The sequence below is a fragment of the Odocoileus virginianus genome, chromosome 19, assembly GCF_023699985.2.
Source record: "Odocoileus virginianus isolate 20LAN1187 ecotype Illinois chromosome 19, Ovbor_1.2, whole genome shotgun sequence".
NCBI lineage: Eukaryota > Metazoa > Chordata > Mammalia > Artiodactyla > Cervidae > Odocoileus > Odocoileus virginianus.
In genome coordinates this window covers 32528449-32543174 of record NC_069692.1, presented here as the reverse complement: position 1 = coordinate 32543174, position 14726 = coordinate 32528449, and the positions used below count along the sequence as shown (strand labels likewise).

Sequence of the window (14726 nt, the reverse complement as noted above, 5' to 3'; positions counted from 1 at the left end):
TCATCAGGCCTTCTGTGGCAAGATATGAGCTCCTGGCAGTCTTGCCAGGAAAGCAGCCTGAATTAGACTTCCCCGTCTCTGAATTTGATAAGGTCACATAAATGTTTACAACATACAGACATTTGTTGGTAGACAATTAAGACTTGGCAGATAATTTGAAAAACATTGTGAGAATCTGCACACAAGAAATCTCACTTTTCAATCCTCTCCTAAGAAAGAACTAGAGAGGAAAAAGTGAAATATTTATTCATTATATTCACCCATGATATATTGAGATCTGTTATGTGCCAAGAATTATGCCCAAGTCACCTTAACAGTCAGTGACATTATAAATAGTTATTGATAAGGTTCCAGCATATTTTGGATATGATACAAAATCCTCCAAATGTATGCTTATAGTATTAATATTCCTCGAAACATACCCATAAAAGTATAAAAGATATATTTAAAACTTAATAGTGTAATTTTCATTTTAGGGTACTTCAAAGACTTGAGTTGCAGAAATTAACTCTATATATTATTAAATATGTATAATCCAATTTTGGAAATCTAAAAATAATTTACTGATCATCACCCATCTTTTTCTCAAAATGATTTAAAGAAGCTTTCTGAAGTCTATTGTGCTGTACTGTCCACTTAAAGATAAGCTTTTCATTTGATATAATAATAATCATAAGCATTTAAAAATGTGAAAGGAAGGATTCTATTAAGAATATACAGGAAAGTTAACCTACGATTTGCTACATCAAAATATTTCTTACAGGTTTTGGATTGATGATTTGATGCAGTACTTCTTTGGTTAAGCTCGGTAACACTGGACTATTCACCACTAACTATATTTGACTCTGATTCTAGAACTTGTTCATTTAATTGACACAGACATTCAATACATTAACAGCCCACTGAGCCTGTGCTGAGTGCGTCCATAGGTAAATACTCTTCAAAGGTTACGTTAGCCTTGCTTCATGGCCGTTTTATCTCCTGGTATCATCAAATAGTCTAGCTTTTTAATCTACTACAAATGGGGATCACTTGTTAATGGGAATATGGGCCCAGCTATAGTTGTAACATCTCTCAGTTAAAATATTCAGGTCAATAAAAATATTCATATCATTGTATCTTCTTCTGCTTCCCTTATCCTATTTTTTTCTATTCTGACTCTAATGATGCATACATTCATATCTTAAGTTTACCAATTAAAATAGATTGAAGATGCAACGTGTTTTAAGAATAGCTGTGGGTTATAAAAATGTGATACTAGTTATTTGAAATGTAATACACATTAGCAGATATTGTTACAGAGGTCAACTAACTGTTCTGAAGTTTGGACTAAATAACAACCCTACTAATAAACTTTCAGGGGTTCAGTTTCACAAATTTAAGGTTTTCTGAATGAAGTAAAGCATACCAATTCACACATTTACCCCCTTTTTTCTGTTTATGCAACTTATTAAAGTATTTGGTATATGAGTTACACGTTATCTCATGTGAAAGAGAAGAAAGGCTGGACACTTATTACCTGTTCAAAAAAGCTTGGGCATTAAAGAAAAAGATGTAAAATGACAGCTCCTATGTTAAAGTTAGATGCAAGAACTTACAAAACAATGGAAACTTACCCATCAGAATATAGCTCCCTAAATGTTTTCTTTCAGGCACTGAATCACCTATTAATAAATCCAGTCTCCTGGATTTTCAAAACCAGTCTCCTGGTTTACTTTTTGCCAACTTCCAATAGTGCCATGGAACATGATTAATTCAATCTATATAAACATGTGCCTTGTTACACAGAGTACAGAACTTTACACTCTCCTCCAATAGTAAAGAGGAGATGTCTGTTACCTCTGAAGGGAATTGGTAGTTCTGTACCTTGGGACAAGGAATCTCTGAGGTTGCCTGTTGCTTCTAGACATTTGAACTTTTTCAAAAAGGACCAGGTGCATGGACAAAAGCTGCCTCCAGGGGAGTGGTGGTGACTCTGAAAGAAGCCAAGAAGCTAATCTAAGCAGAGAAAGCAAACCTTAAAGAATAAAACAGGAACATAAAATGTTTGTATATGTGTTATAATAATCAATCTAAGCACAGTCATTTAATAGTGTGTATCACTATTTATTAATATTATAGGAGTATCTTTATTATGGCATTCCCTTTTCTTCTTGTGGTTGTATCAGCAACCTGATCTTTCCCCCATTGCTTCCAATTATTGTAGTTTTTGCTGGAGAATCTGAGGAAGCAAATGGCTAATTTATTGAGCAACCAAGCAAAATACAAAAACTTTGGGAAGGATCATAAGCTGTTGAAACAAAAAACATATCAACTGGCAAACAGCATATCAATTGGACATTGCAGATAATATAATAAAGCAATTACAAATATCAGTCATATTAACAAGTCCCTCTTAGAAACTGGTTAAAGTAATTATAGGCAGACTGTTGAAGGGAACTAGAGTAATTAAAGGGAGGAGATTTGAGTATACTCCGAAAAGAAGGGATTAATTAAAAAATATTATTCATGTTCTAGTGGGAATTCTTGGTCTAAAAAAAAATAGTAGAAATTCTTGTGAGGTTCTCACATCTAAAATAAATCCAGACTAGACCAAGAGTACAATTCTTAGATCCATCTTTACAGGACAAAGGGAATCCAGTAAGATAAAGTTTTACTATATAGATAACCTACGCTGGAAACTGTTTTTCTATATGATCTTCAGAAGGTTATTAGTCTTCATTTGTAAAATGAAGATAATATTATTTCATTGGACTATTACAGCAAATAAGTCTATGCAATCAAAGTACAACAGAGCCTGCTACAAAGAAAATTCTCAATAAGCATTCACCAGCACCACTATTAATGATAGCCTGCCTTAGGGACTATCATTAAATAGCAAGTTTTTGGTGTGGGGGTGCAGGGATGATATGCAGTTCTCCAAATATTCTGGTTGAATTTAGTATTTAACACATTAATTCCAATTTCAATGTGGAAGTATAGGTTTCCAGAGATCTTTCTAACCAGTCTACACCGTCATATTTCTGCTTGTGTGTGTGTGTGTGTGTGTGTTCTCCTTTCATGAGATGTATCTTGCAGTGGTTAAGAGTATCATTGCTAAAGCGAGTGAAAGTCGCTCAGTCATGTCCAACTCTCTGCGACCCCATGGACTATCCAGTCCATGGAATTTTCCAGGCCAGAATACTGGAGTGGGTAGCCTTTCCCTTCTCCAGGGGATCTTCCCAACCCAGGGTTTGAACCCAGGTCTCCTGCATTGCAGGCAGATTCTTTACCAGCTGAGCCACAAAGGAAGCCTAAGAATACTGGAGTGGGTAGCCTATCCCTTCTCCAGAGGATCTTCCTGACCCAGGAGTGGGTAGCCTATCCTGACCCAGGAATCGAATCGGGGTCTCCCGCATTGCAGGTGGATTCTTGACCAGCTGAGCTATTAGGGAAGCCCATTATTGCTAAAGTTATTTAAAATAAATCTTAAAATGCACACAGATATTTTGATCTGCAGGGTAGATAGCATTGGCTGAAGGGTACATTTGGCCTCTCTTTATCTGAAAGCAACTTCTCCACATGAACCCAGCAAACTGACAGCACAATTACACTCTGAATCACACACAGCCCTTTAGTCCTCAGCTCACTTAGTCAGCTCGAGCCACGGTTTCCCTTTTTCCCTGAAACATTTGAAAGTGTCAAATTACTGGTAAGTTTTGCTATAAACACCATATAAGAGGTAGTGGGAGTGGCTAAGATAAATCATGTACTCTGATAATATTTGGCTCAGTATTGTATTTAATTATTTTTCATTGAAATGAAGATGGTTTTAACATAAAGACTTATGGCACTTCTTAGAAAAGATCATAGCTATTAGAGCAGGATTTAAAGTCCTGGTATCTCCCTTTGGTTTCAGCATGGACTGCCTCAACAGATCACCTTTCAGCTAAATTATTTAATTTCTTTGAAAACCAGTTTCTTTTTTCCCTTGATAAAAGAAAAAACAAACAAAAAACAGTGTGGTGTTAATCAGGACACCTGAAACTTTTCAACAGTTCTGACTTGGTCATCAAATCTGAAAAATTTAGGCAAGTCACTTTAATTTTTGATATTTAATTTTCCTATAAAAGCAGTATATGCGGCACACAAAGTATGTCACATCATTTACTACATTTTATAAATATATTTTAGAGTTAATGTAATTAAGGAGAGGATCTCAAAGACTACTGGCAAGAATAATTTTATAATTGCTCAATTTATAAACTAGTATATTATAAGCAGGTTTAAAAATTGAGATAGGTACATAAAGTTTTACTCATTTTTGTTGGGTGGGATGCAAATGGAAATGCTCTTAACAGTAAAATATTCAAAGGAACCATGACAAAAACATCTTAAACCCACAAATGACCTTGATAGATAATTTCAAATGCATACAACAAGCAAAGGCAGGCTGTACTGTGCATTCTGACTTCAAGCCAGAGCGAACATGACTACAAACAATTACGTTTTTCTTTGTAAAAGATTCCCCAGGACACGGGTAGTCAAGACTACAGTTTTCATAACCTAAATGATAGCTCATGTAAAAGGTATATTTCTATAAATGAAAGGGAATAGCAAAATTTAGAGTTAATTGACTATGAAAAAGCAAGGAAGTAAAACTACTACTAAGAATGAGAGATACTAAGACAGACCTAGCTCCTCGAGTCGTCAAATCATTGTTCATTTTATAAATATTAACTAATGTCCCACTCTTGTAAGATTTTCTTTTTTATTCAGACAGCAGGGGTTCAGTGACTTGCCTAAGGCCTTTATACCAAAACAGGAGCAGAGCTGAATTTATATTAAGATGGTGGTACCAAGTCCCATACTCAGAACACAAGGTCATGCCGATGTCCCATGAGGGCAGTATAATTTTCAATCAGCCAGCAGGGCTTCAGTTTAGAAAACCGCTTGAACCAATGCTTTCCAGGCCAATGGTTATCAATGTATCAAATGAGAACAATAATGTACAATAATGAAAACTGTCTCTCTGTCACAGGAAATTATCAAGTCATGACTTACCCTCAAATTTTCCATTAGCAACCCTAATATTTCCTGTTCCTCGCTTGTTAACTTTTTATCATAATCTTACCAAAAAATTGTAGGAATGAGAGGATTTAGGATATGAAGCTGGTTGCCATTTCTTTACAATTAAGTTTCTTTTCAGGTGGCTTCCAAAAAGTCAAACTACATTTCTAAACAAAACTAAGTGTAAGCGTAAGTGAAAGTAGCTGAGTCATGTCTGACTCTTTGCGACCCCATCGACTATACAGTCCTTGGAATTCTCCAGGCCAGAATACTGGAGTGGATAGCCTTTCCCTTTTCCGGGGGATCTTCCCAACCCAGGGATCAAACCCAGGTCTGCCACATTGCGGGTGGATTCTTTACCAGCTGAGCCACAAGGAAAGTCCATAAATATAACTAATGCTTGTAATTTATACTAACAGAAAATTGCATACACAATGCCTGACAATAGGAATTAATTAAACAAACTGTGACCTCTTATGAAAATATATAATGTGGCCATTAGAAATTATACTTGAGAAGAATACTTGATGTTGTAAATTATTAAGTTAAAAAGGTTAGAAAATAACATGATAAAAATTTGCAAAGGAAGAAAGAGAGTAAATGCACAGAGAAAAAGAGCCTCTGAGCCTCCAAAGACAAAAAACAACTATACACAGCTATTTACTCTAGTTAGTAAACTTGTTTTTTGGCAGGAGTAGGGTTAGTCATTCTAAAGCTATATCAGGAGTAGGCTAGAAGAATTAAGTAAACACATTTTGATTAGTGAGAGCCAAGTTTCTCATGGGTAGAGAAAAGAATTGCAATTTTTAAAAAGGGGAAGACTAAAATGAACTCTTGGTATTAAACTAGAATTGGAGATATTGGAATGAACTCATGGTTTTATGAATACAAATGTTTTCTACATATCCAAACACGCACACACACACAAGTGGATAAACAAACAGATACAGATGTCTATGTATACATACTTATATTTCCTAGCTTTTCCCACTGAGGGGGCTTAGAGGTAATGACATCCAGGTAGCAATGAAGTCAATCAGCATCTCTAAAATCACTCCCTAAATACTTGTGAGCCTATACTTATATAAATAAATAAACGGAGGAGAACGGAAATTCTGGGAGTGACAGAAAAAGATCACAGTAGTAATAATTGTTTCAGGTGAAAGCCTCCAATGAATGATGAAAGTAATGTAGGAAAATTTGATGAGAAACAGGATAACTGCATAATCTCAAAGTTCCTTACCACAACATATTAGTTACAAGAGGAAAAAAAAAGTAACTTCACAGTGGAGAAGCCTGGTAGATGCTACCTCAAGTGTACAAAGTCAACATCTCTGGTAATAACACATCCATGTCACAAGCCTCCTGATATGATACACCAAGAGGACAAACATCACTTCTATGGCATTCTGAACCAGCAGTATGTAAAGTCAATGTGATTATGAGGGAATATCAGGCAAGCCCAAACTGAGGGGCAGCTCTGTAAGACACCTGGCCAGTGCCCCTCACACGTGCCAATGTCCCGGACGTCAAGGAGACTGAAGGGGACGTGACAACTAAGTGCTCTGTGGGATCCTGGACTGGATCCTGGAACAGAGGAAGGCATTAGTGGGATAAAATCCAAATGGACAGAATTGGAACGAGGTCTGTAGATTAGTTAACAGGATCAGTACTGAGGCAAGATGCTAACATTAGGGGAAGCCCAGTGCAAGACACATGGAAATTTTATTGTACTATGTTTTACAAACTTTTTATGTCTGAAGTTACTTCAAAATGAAAAAAATTAACAAACATTTTTTTGAATTAAAAATTTTTTAATTCATCAACAAAAAAGAGCCTTATATTCATAGGGGTGAAGATATAACTACCATGAATGAATTTAAGCTCAATACATTGCTTTTCCAAATTTTCTACAGTGACATGTATTACTTTTATAATTAAGAACAATTTCTCTTTATATGTTGTTTAGATGGAGCAAAAAATTTTTAAGAAATATAAATATCCAAGAAACTGTATATAAGTATATTTATGTAGAGGCTAAAAGTACCTGACTGAATCTTTTCCTAAGAGTAAATTTAGAAATAGACTTCTTGTAAAATCACTGATTTCTATTATTTATAGCTTCTGAATCATTATTGACTTGAGTGGTGAAAAAGAAACTATGAATGAGTTGATATATATTATAACTTTTATATATGATGTAAATACATACACCTGTAAGTATACCTGTAAGTACAAAAATTTAATTTCCCCTGTAATGTCTCTCCAACCCTTCCTGACCCTGAGTTCATTAATAGGTCAGCCTTCGAGGAGGAGAAAAAATGGCTACAGGAAACACAAATGAATATCTGCGGCCACAGCTAAAACTTTAGGAACTTTAACCTTCATTGATAAAGTGTGACTAATAAAGAGTGGCAAATCATCTTCCTAGAGAGATAAACCATATGTTAGCTACAAAAAAGGGTTAAAAAAATTTACTTGTGTATTATAGCCTTATTTCCATTCTAATTCCTGATAGTTTGTGAATATTATATGAAACAGCTCTATTCTTTTAATTAATAAAATTAAGCTTTTTTTCTCCTGATAATAAAATTGTTAGAAGCTCATCTGAAAACATTCAAACATTTAAGAAGAGCATAGAAAATAAATTAAAAATTACCCCAAATGCTGTGACACAGAGATGGCTACTGTTAATCTTTTGGTAGATAGTATTCTGGATCTTCTCTCATTAGAAATATATATTCACATATTTATGTAGATATTCTCTACAGATACAGAATTAATAAGAGGAACTGTAATATTTTGCAGTGTTCTATAACCTGAAAGATGCCTAGGTTCTCTCTTAAGTCTTTAATTTTGTAAATGACTAAATCTAGGACTTCCCTGCTGGCTCAGATGGTAAAGCATCTGCCTACAATGCGGGAAACCCGGGTTTGATCCCTGGATTGGGAAGATCCCCTGGAGAAGGAAATGGCCACCCACTCCAGTATTCTTGCCTGGAAATTTCCATGGACGGAGGAGCGTGGTAGGCTACAGTCCATGGGGTCGCAAACAGTCAGATGCAACTGAGCGACTTGACTCACTCACTCACTCATACGTAAATCTTCAGACTCATTTACTCTACCTTTAAAAACACCATGTGAAAGTCAAAGTGATACTTGCTCAGTTGTGTCTGACTCTTTGCAATCTCATGGACTGACTGGAGCCCACCAGGCTCCTCTGTCCATGGAATTCTCCAGGCAAGAATACTGGAGTGGGTAGCCGTTCCCATCTCCAGGGGATCTTCCAGACTCAGGGATAGAACCCAGTTCTCCCCCACTGTAGGCAGATTCTTAACCATCTGAATCACTAGGACAGCCCCAAGAATACTGTAGTGGGTTGCCTCTCCCTTCTGCAGGGGATCTTCCCAACCCAGGGATCAAACCCAACTTTCCTACCTTTCAGGCAGGCAGATTCTTTATCATCTGAGCCACCAGGGAAGCCCTGAAAACACCGTATTTGTTTTTGCTATACAAATGTCCCAAAGGCATAAATAGAAAATCAGTCTCTTGTACGCTCAGTCCTTCAGGTGTGCTTCTCCCGCCCTGCTCCCCTCACAGTTCTCTCTCAGGAAATGGCAACTCCAGCCTCCTAATGGCCCTGGGGAAAAGCTCTGGAATCATCTTTGGCTCTATGCCTTGCCTAAAAACCCTTGTTCAATTCATTAATAGATTCTCCTTAAAAAATATACAGGATCCAACTACTTTTCACCAGTCTTACCCAGACCAACTTGGTCCAACCACCATCATTTCTTGCATAGCCTTATAGCATTCAAGCTATAAAGTTCAAGGTATAAAGCTTGAATAAACTTTATTCAAGCTATAAAGTTCATAGATAACGATTTCAGATTCCACATGGCAACTAACTAAGGAATATCACATGTGAAGGTTTTGTATAGTATCAGAGAATATCTACACTTTTCTGAAAAGGCTATACAAATACTCTTTCTTCTTTAAACTACGTATCTCTCTGAGGCTGGATTTCCTCCAGATACTTCAATTAAAATATATTGTAACAGACTGCTTGTAAAAGATGATAAATGAGTTGACTTCTAGTAAGTGAGATATGAAAGATATTTGCAAAAATGTAAAACACTATTACACTTCTCATTGTTTTCAAAAATAGTTGTTTCCTATGAAAAATCTCTAACATATAATGGGTTTATAAGTGTTATTTTCAAATGAAGTAATATTTGAGAATGTATGTTTTAATTAATATGGCAAATATTCATAGGTATCAATATAACCACCACAAACATTAATGAACCACTAATGGAAGCTACTCTGAAGCTTCTCTCTCATTCAGAGTAAAACCCAAATCCCTACCATGGTTTACAAACTTCCTACATGACCTGACCCCACTTTCTCTATAGTCTCCATTCCCATCCTCTCTGATCTCATTTCAGACCACTCCTTTTCAACTTTTTTACAATGGCCTCCTTCATTTTTCTTGAATATACTTAGCAAGCTCCTACATGAATTCTGGCACTAGCTCTTCTGAGTGTTTAGAATCTATTCTAAATAGATAAACTATGGCTCACCCCCTTCCCTTTGTTTCTTAAATGACTTCATAGGCAAAATGGCACCCTCCATCTTTCTCCAAATTTCCTTTATTATACTTTATTACTATTTCAACACAGCAGTGATTGCCACTTGACTTATATTTTTAATTGTCTGTCTTTTACGTCACCAGTGAAAGCCCATTACAGCAGGGTCTCTTCTGTCCTGTTCACTGCTGTGTGCTCAGAACCTAGAAAAATACCTGACACTCAGTTAACCTTCAATAAATTTTGATTGAATGGATGGCTGAAACTATCACCTTATTGCATTTTCTTTTCCTTCAAAAATTCTTGATTTGATTCACTAGGTACTTTTCAATAATGCTACAATAAAAGTGTTTAAACACTTTTATTTTCTTCTACAACATATATTTTCTTCTACAACAGGGAAAAAAAAAAGAAAAAATCCAGAAATAATCAGAGAAAATGTAGGTAATTAGAAATGACTTTCATACCTGGCATACTCGGAGAGCTTGGTCCAACACCGTCTTGGTATCAGTGTCATAATCTGGGCAGGGCAGCATGGTTCGGCTGAGATGTGCCTGCAGTAGGAGATGTGCTTTGGTGTGAGGGCTGTCAAATGAGTGAGGATTCGATTCCAAGGGAAGACATTTTGCCAGTTCACTATTCATATGATCTTCATTGTGTCTTACTGGCAAATCAGTATATTCTTCTGCATCCTGAAAAAACATACAAATTCACATAGATACATATATTAATGTACTGGATCAAAACTATAATAGTTACTGTACTTAGCTTTAACTACTAACATTTAAAACATGCTTTAGAAAAACTTTAAGATAACCATATCCCTTAAAATTCTGCTTTGTTCAATACTACTACTAATATCAGGCTTCCCTAGTAGCTCAGATGGTAAAGCATCTGACTGCAATGTAGGAGACCTGGGTTTGATCCCCAGGTCGGGAAGATCTCCTGGAGAAGGAAATGGCAACCCACTCCAGTATTCTTGCCTGGAAAATCCCATGGAGAGAAGAGCCTGGCGGGCTACAGTCCATGGAGTCACAAAGAGTTGGACATGACTGAGCGGCTAACATACACACACTATTAAGCAAAAGCTAGTAATTTATAATATATCTGAAACTCATGTATGATCTTATTTATACAGTCAACAAAAGTAATACAGATTCTAGTGAGCATCAAACACCATGCTTGACAGTGGACCCACAGCAGTAAATCGGCAACTGAGAGTTCATCAGGAAAAAACAAGTTCTATAAAGTGGAAATGAATGCTATGATATGGTAAGTAGAGAGTATTAAAGGGACAGTCAGTTTGGGGACTTAGGATGAGTGGAAGAAATAGGCAGGGCTGGGAGAAAGGTGGATAAGGATAGGATTGGTGAGGTAGGAAAATGGTGAAGACCAGGATCGTTAACTTAAGACTTACTATGATAAATTAGATTAAAATAAAATTATTCATATTTGGGGGTTTTCAGTTCCACATGCAAGGGGCATGGAAGCCACCACTCCATCCTAACAAGTAAAAAGCTGAACAGGCTGACATTTTGCTACACAGCAGAAACTAACAGAACATTGTATATCAGTTATACATCAAAAAAAAAAAAAAAGAGCAGAAGAGGTTGAAAAAACCAACAACATATGGTCTTGGATCCATATGAGAAGGGAGGACACAGGACAAACTGCTTCCCCCAAGGCTGAAAAATGCAGCGAGTCACGGCTAAGAGGGGCAGAGACTCATAGGCAGAAAATGTCACAGGAATAAGTGAAGGCAAGAAAACCTGAACTGTAACTGATGAATTGTGGGAGATTCAGTGTGGGCAACTCCAAGAGCTAAAAGCTCCATGGGGACTAAGTTGGAGGGGCCTCACAATACTATGAGATTTACCTTCAGGAGCCCAACCAGATTCCTACAGTCAATATCAGAGAAAAATCCCCTTGGACTTCTGGCCAGGGGAGGGGAAAAGAACCATTCTGAAAGATGCCAGAGCACTCTGTCCTTCTTAGCAAGGCCAGCTCTCAGGAAAACCAGTTAACTGGAGCCTAACCCACTGGGATATTATCAGAACCTATCTGACCTGGATAAGGGAAACACCCAACTGTAACCAGTTCCAGCTTTGCACACGGAAGAATGGAAATATCCCACTCCAGCCCATGCTAGCCATCTTATCCCACCAAAGGTGGGAGGGTAGGAAAAAACTGAGAAACAGATGTGAAATTCAGTTTAGAGTCACTATAGACATGGGGCCTGATCACTGGACCAGAGGATAGTCCCCCTGCACCTCTGTGCCCCACCTCACTGCATTACAAAAGGCCTATTTACTGCAGCTCTTTTTACCCAATATGCCATGTCCAGCTATCAAGAAAAAAGGTATACCAAAAGGCTAAAAACACAGTTTGAAGAAATAGAGCCATCATCAGAATCCGACATGGCAGGGATGTTAGAATTATCAGAGCAGGAATTTAAAACAACTATGATTTATATGCTAAGAGCTCTGACAGATAAGATAGACAGCATGTAAAAACAGATGAGGGCTTCCCTGGTGGCTCAGTGGTAAAGAACCTGCCTGCAATGCAGGAGAGGTGGGTTTGACCCCTGGGTCAGGAAGATCCCCTGGAGAAGGAAACCCACTCCAGTATTCTTGCCTGGGAAGTCCCATGGACAGAGAAGCCTGGCAGGCTATAGTCCATGGGGCTGCAAAGAGCTGGATGTGACTAAGCACACAAGAACAGGTGAACAACAGAAATGGAGAGATGGAAATCCAAGAAAAGAGCCAAAAAGAAATGCTCAAGACAGAGACACTAACGGAAATGAAGAATGCTTTTGGTGGATTTGTTGGTATACTGGACATGGCCAAGGAAAGAATTTTTGAGCCAGAGGATATAACAATCACATCTCTGAAAACTGAAAAGCAAAGAGAACAAAGACTGAAGGACACCCAAGATGATATCCAAGGACTGTGGAACAAGGCAAAAGGTGTAATATATATATATATATATATATATATATATATAATGGGAATACCAGAAGGAGAAGAGAGAAAGAGAAGAAACAGCTGAAACAATGATGATCGAAAATCCTGCCCCCTCCCCATTAATGCCAGACACCAATCCACAGGGAAAAAAATCATGTTACCTATACAGGAACAAAGGTAAGTGTCACTTCTGAATTACTCACCGCAGAAACCATGCAAGCAAGAGGAGAGTGGCATGAAGTATTTAAAGTGTTGAGAAAAAAATTCCACCAACCTAGAGTTCTATACCCTGTGAAATTATCCCTCAAAAGGGACAGAGAAATACAACTTTCTCAGACAAATAAATACTGAATTAATTTGTTGGCAACAGACTGGAAGACTGGCCTTGCAAGAAATATAAGTTCTCTGCAGAGGAAGAAAATAATATAGGTCCAAAATTTGGCACTGTATAAAGAAAAGAACACTGAAGAAGGAATAAGTGAAGGCAAAAACAAAAACTTTCATTTTTCTTTTTAATTAATCTAACAGACAACATTTAGTTCAAAATAATAACAGTGCATTCAATCATGTATGCTTATGCATATGTCTTATGCTTATGTATATGACTTGTATATAAGTGACACGAACAACAGCAATGAAACAGGAAATGGAAGGAATTATGATTGTTATTATAATTGTTATTATACTTACATTACCCGCTAGTGTATACTGCTACTTGAAAGTGGAATTCAATTATTTGTAAATGTACATTGTAAACTCTAGGGTAACCACTAAAAAAAGCAAAAAAACCCCCCCACTACATATATATATACATATATACACACATATATATAACTGATATGCTAAGAGAGCAGAAAATGAAATCATATAAAATGCTCAAATAAGACAACAGAAGACAAAGAAAGACAAAAACAGGAACATAGAACAAGGGCAATAAATAGAAAACAGTAACAAATATTTTTTGAATATCCACCTTATGAAGGAGATAGACATTATTCAGCCACATAAATGCAACTGTGATATGATGATAAATTCCATGAAGAAAAAATATGTAAAAGGGCATGAGAATTTGGCAAAGAAATCTGACCAAGTTAGGACGGTCATAAAGGTTTCCTGAAGGAAAAGACAGATAGGCTGATACCGAAGATGAGCAGTTGGTACCTAGATGAGCAGAGACGTGAATAGTGTTCCTAGAACCAGGACATTTAATAGAAATATTAAAACAATCATGACATTTTCTCATGAATTATGTCTCTTGTCTTACTTTATTTCGTAAGTCAAAAATATCACAGCTGTTTTACACTATTTTGAACATTGTCTTCACCAGATTGTGCTTTTTTATGTGAGAAGTGTATACTGACATGTTAGCAGTTAATAATGTTTTGCCTCTATGAGTCATCTTGGATTTCTTTTTAAATGTCATTTCAATTCTTTCCTGTTCTCTCTCAAGTCATCTGCCAAAGAAGGACCAGTTATACATGGCAGGGCTATTATTTTTGATTTCAGGTGAATTTCAGGGCTGATAAATTGTCACCTGATGACTGACATATCTCAACCTAGTATCTGGGCTCCATTCAAATCCCCATCAATGCCTGTCCATCTCAGCCTTGCCAAATAGCTTAAGGAAAATGCAATAGCAGATAAGGAAGAAGATGGTTCGGAAATCTAAAACATGACCTTTTATTTAAAAAAATAAAGTGATATCAGTGAAAACAACTTATATAAATACTTATTTTAAGTGCAGAATAAAATACTGCTATTCAGAGAAGAGGACTGAAGTGAATTGGATGTGTTGGAAAGTTTCCTAAAAGAGAGAGTGTTCGTTCGAGTCTTAGAATAATTTGCAGAAGAGGAGAGAGGGAGAGAGATTCCTTGCATTCCAGGCGCAGAAAATAATACGAGCAGATCCATAAAAACAGATAAGGAGGGGTCTAAGGTTTGAGCCTCAGGGATGAGGAGAATGATGATGCTATTAATAACAGAGAGGCTGGGAACACTCAGTGAGCAGGAGCTTTCTGTTAAGCGTGCAAAATACACTTAAAGAAAGGACTACAATCCAGATAGTTGGGTGGAGGTGGAAGGAGAAGGAATCAGCTTTAAATCTGTCTCACAATTTAAAATTTATTTAT

The 14726-nt window shown here is 36.9% G+C and overlaps 1 protein-coding gene across 3 annotated transcripts in view; it reads right to left on the bottom strand.

Moving 5' to 3' along the window:
• ASCC3 (activating signal cointegrator 1 complex subunit 3) overlaps positions 1-14726 on the bottom strand; it is a 320082-nt gene that overhangs the window by 21119 nt on the left and 284237 nt on the right. For all 3 annotated transcript variants that reach the window (XM_070450058.1, XM_070450057.1, XM_070450059.1), the window contains one exon: positions 10102-10326. In XM_070450058.1, coding sequence (XP_070306159.1) covers positions 10102-10326 — 225 coding nt within the window. The remainder of the gene's footprint in view (positions 1-10101; positions 10327-14726) is intronic.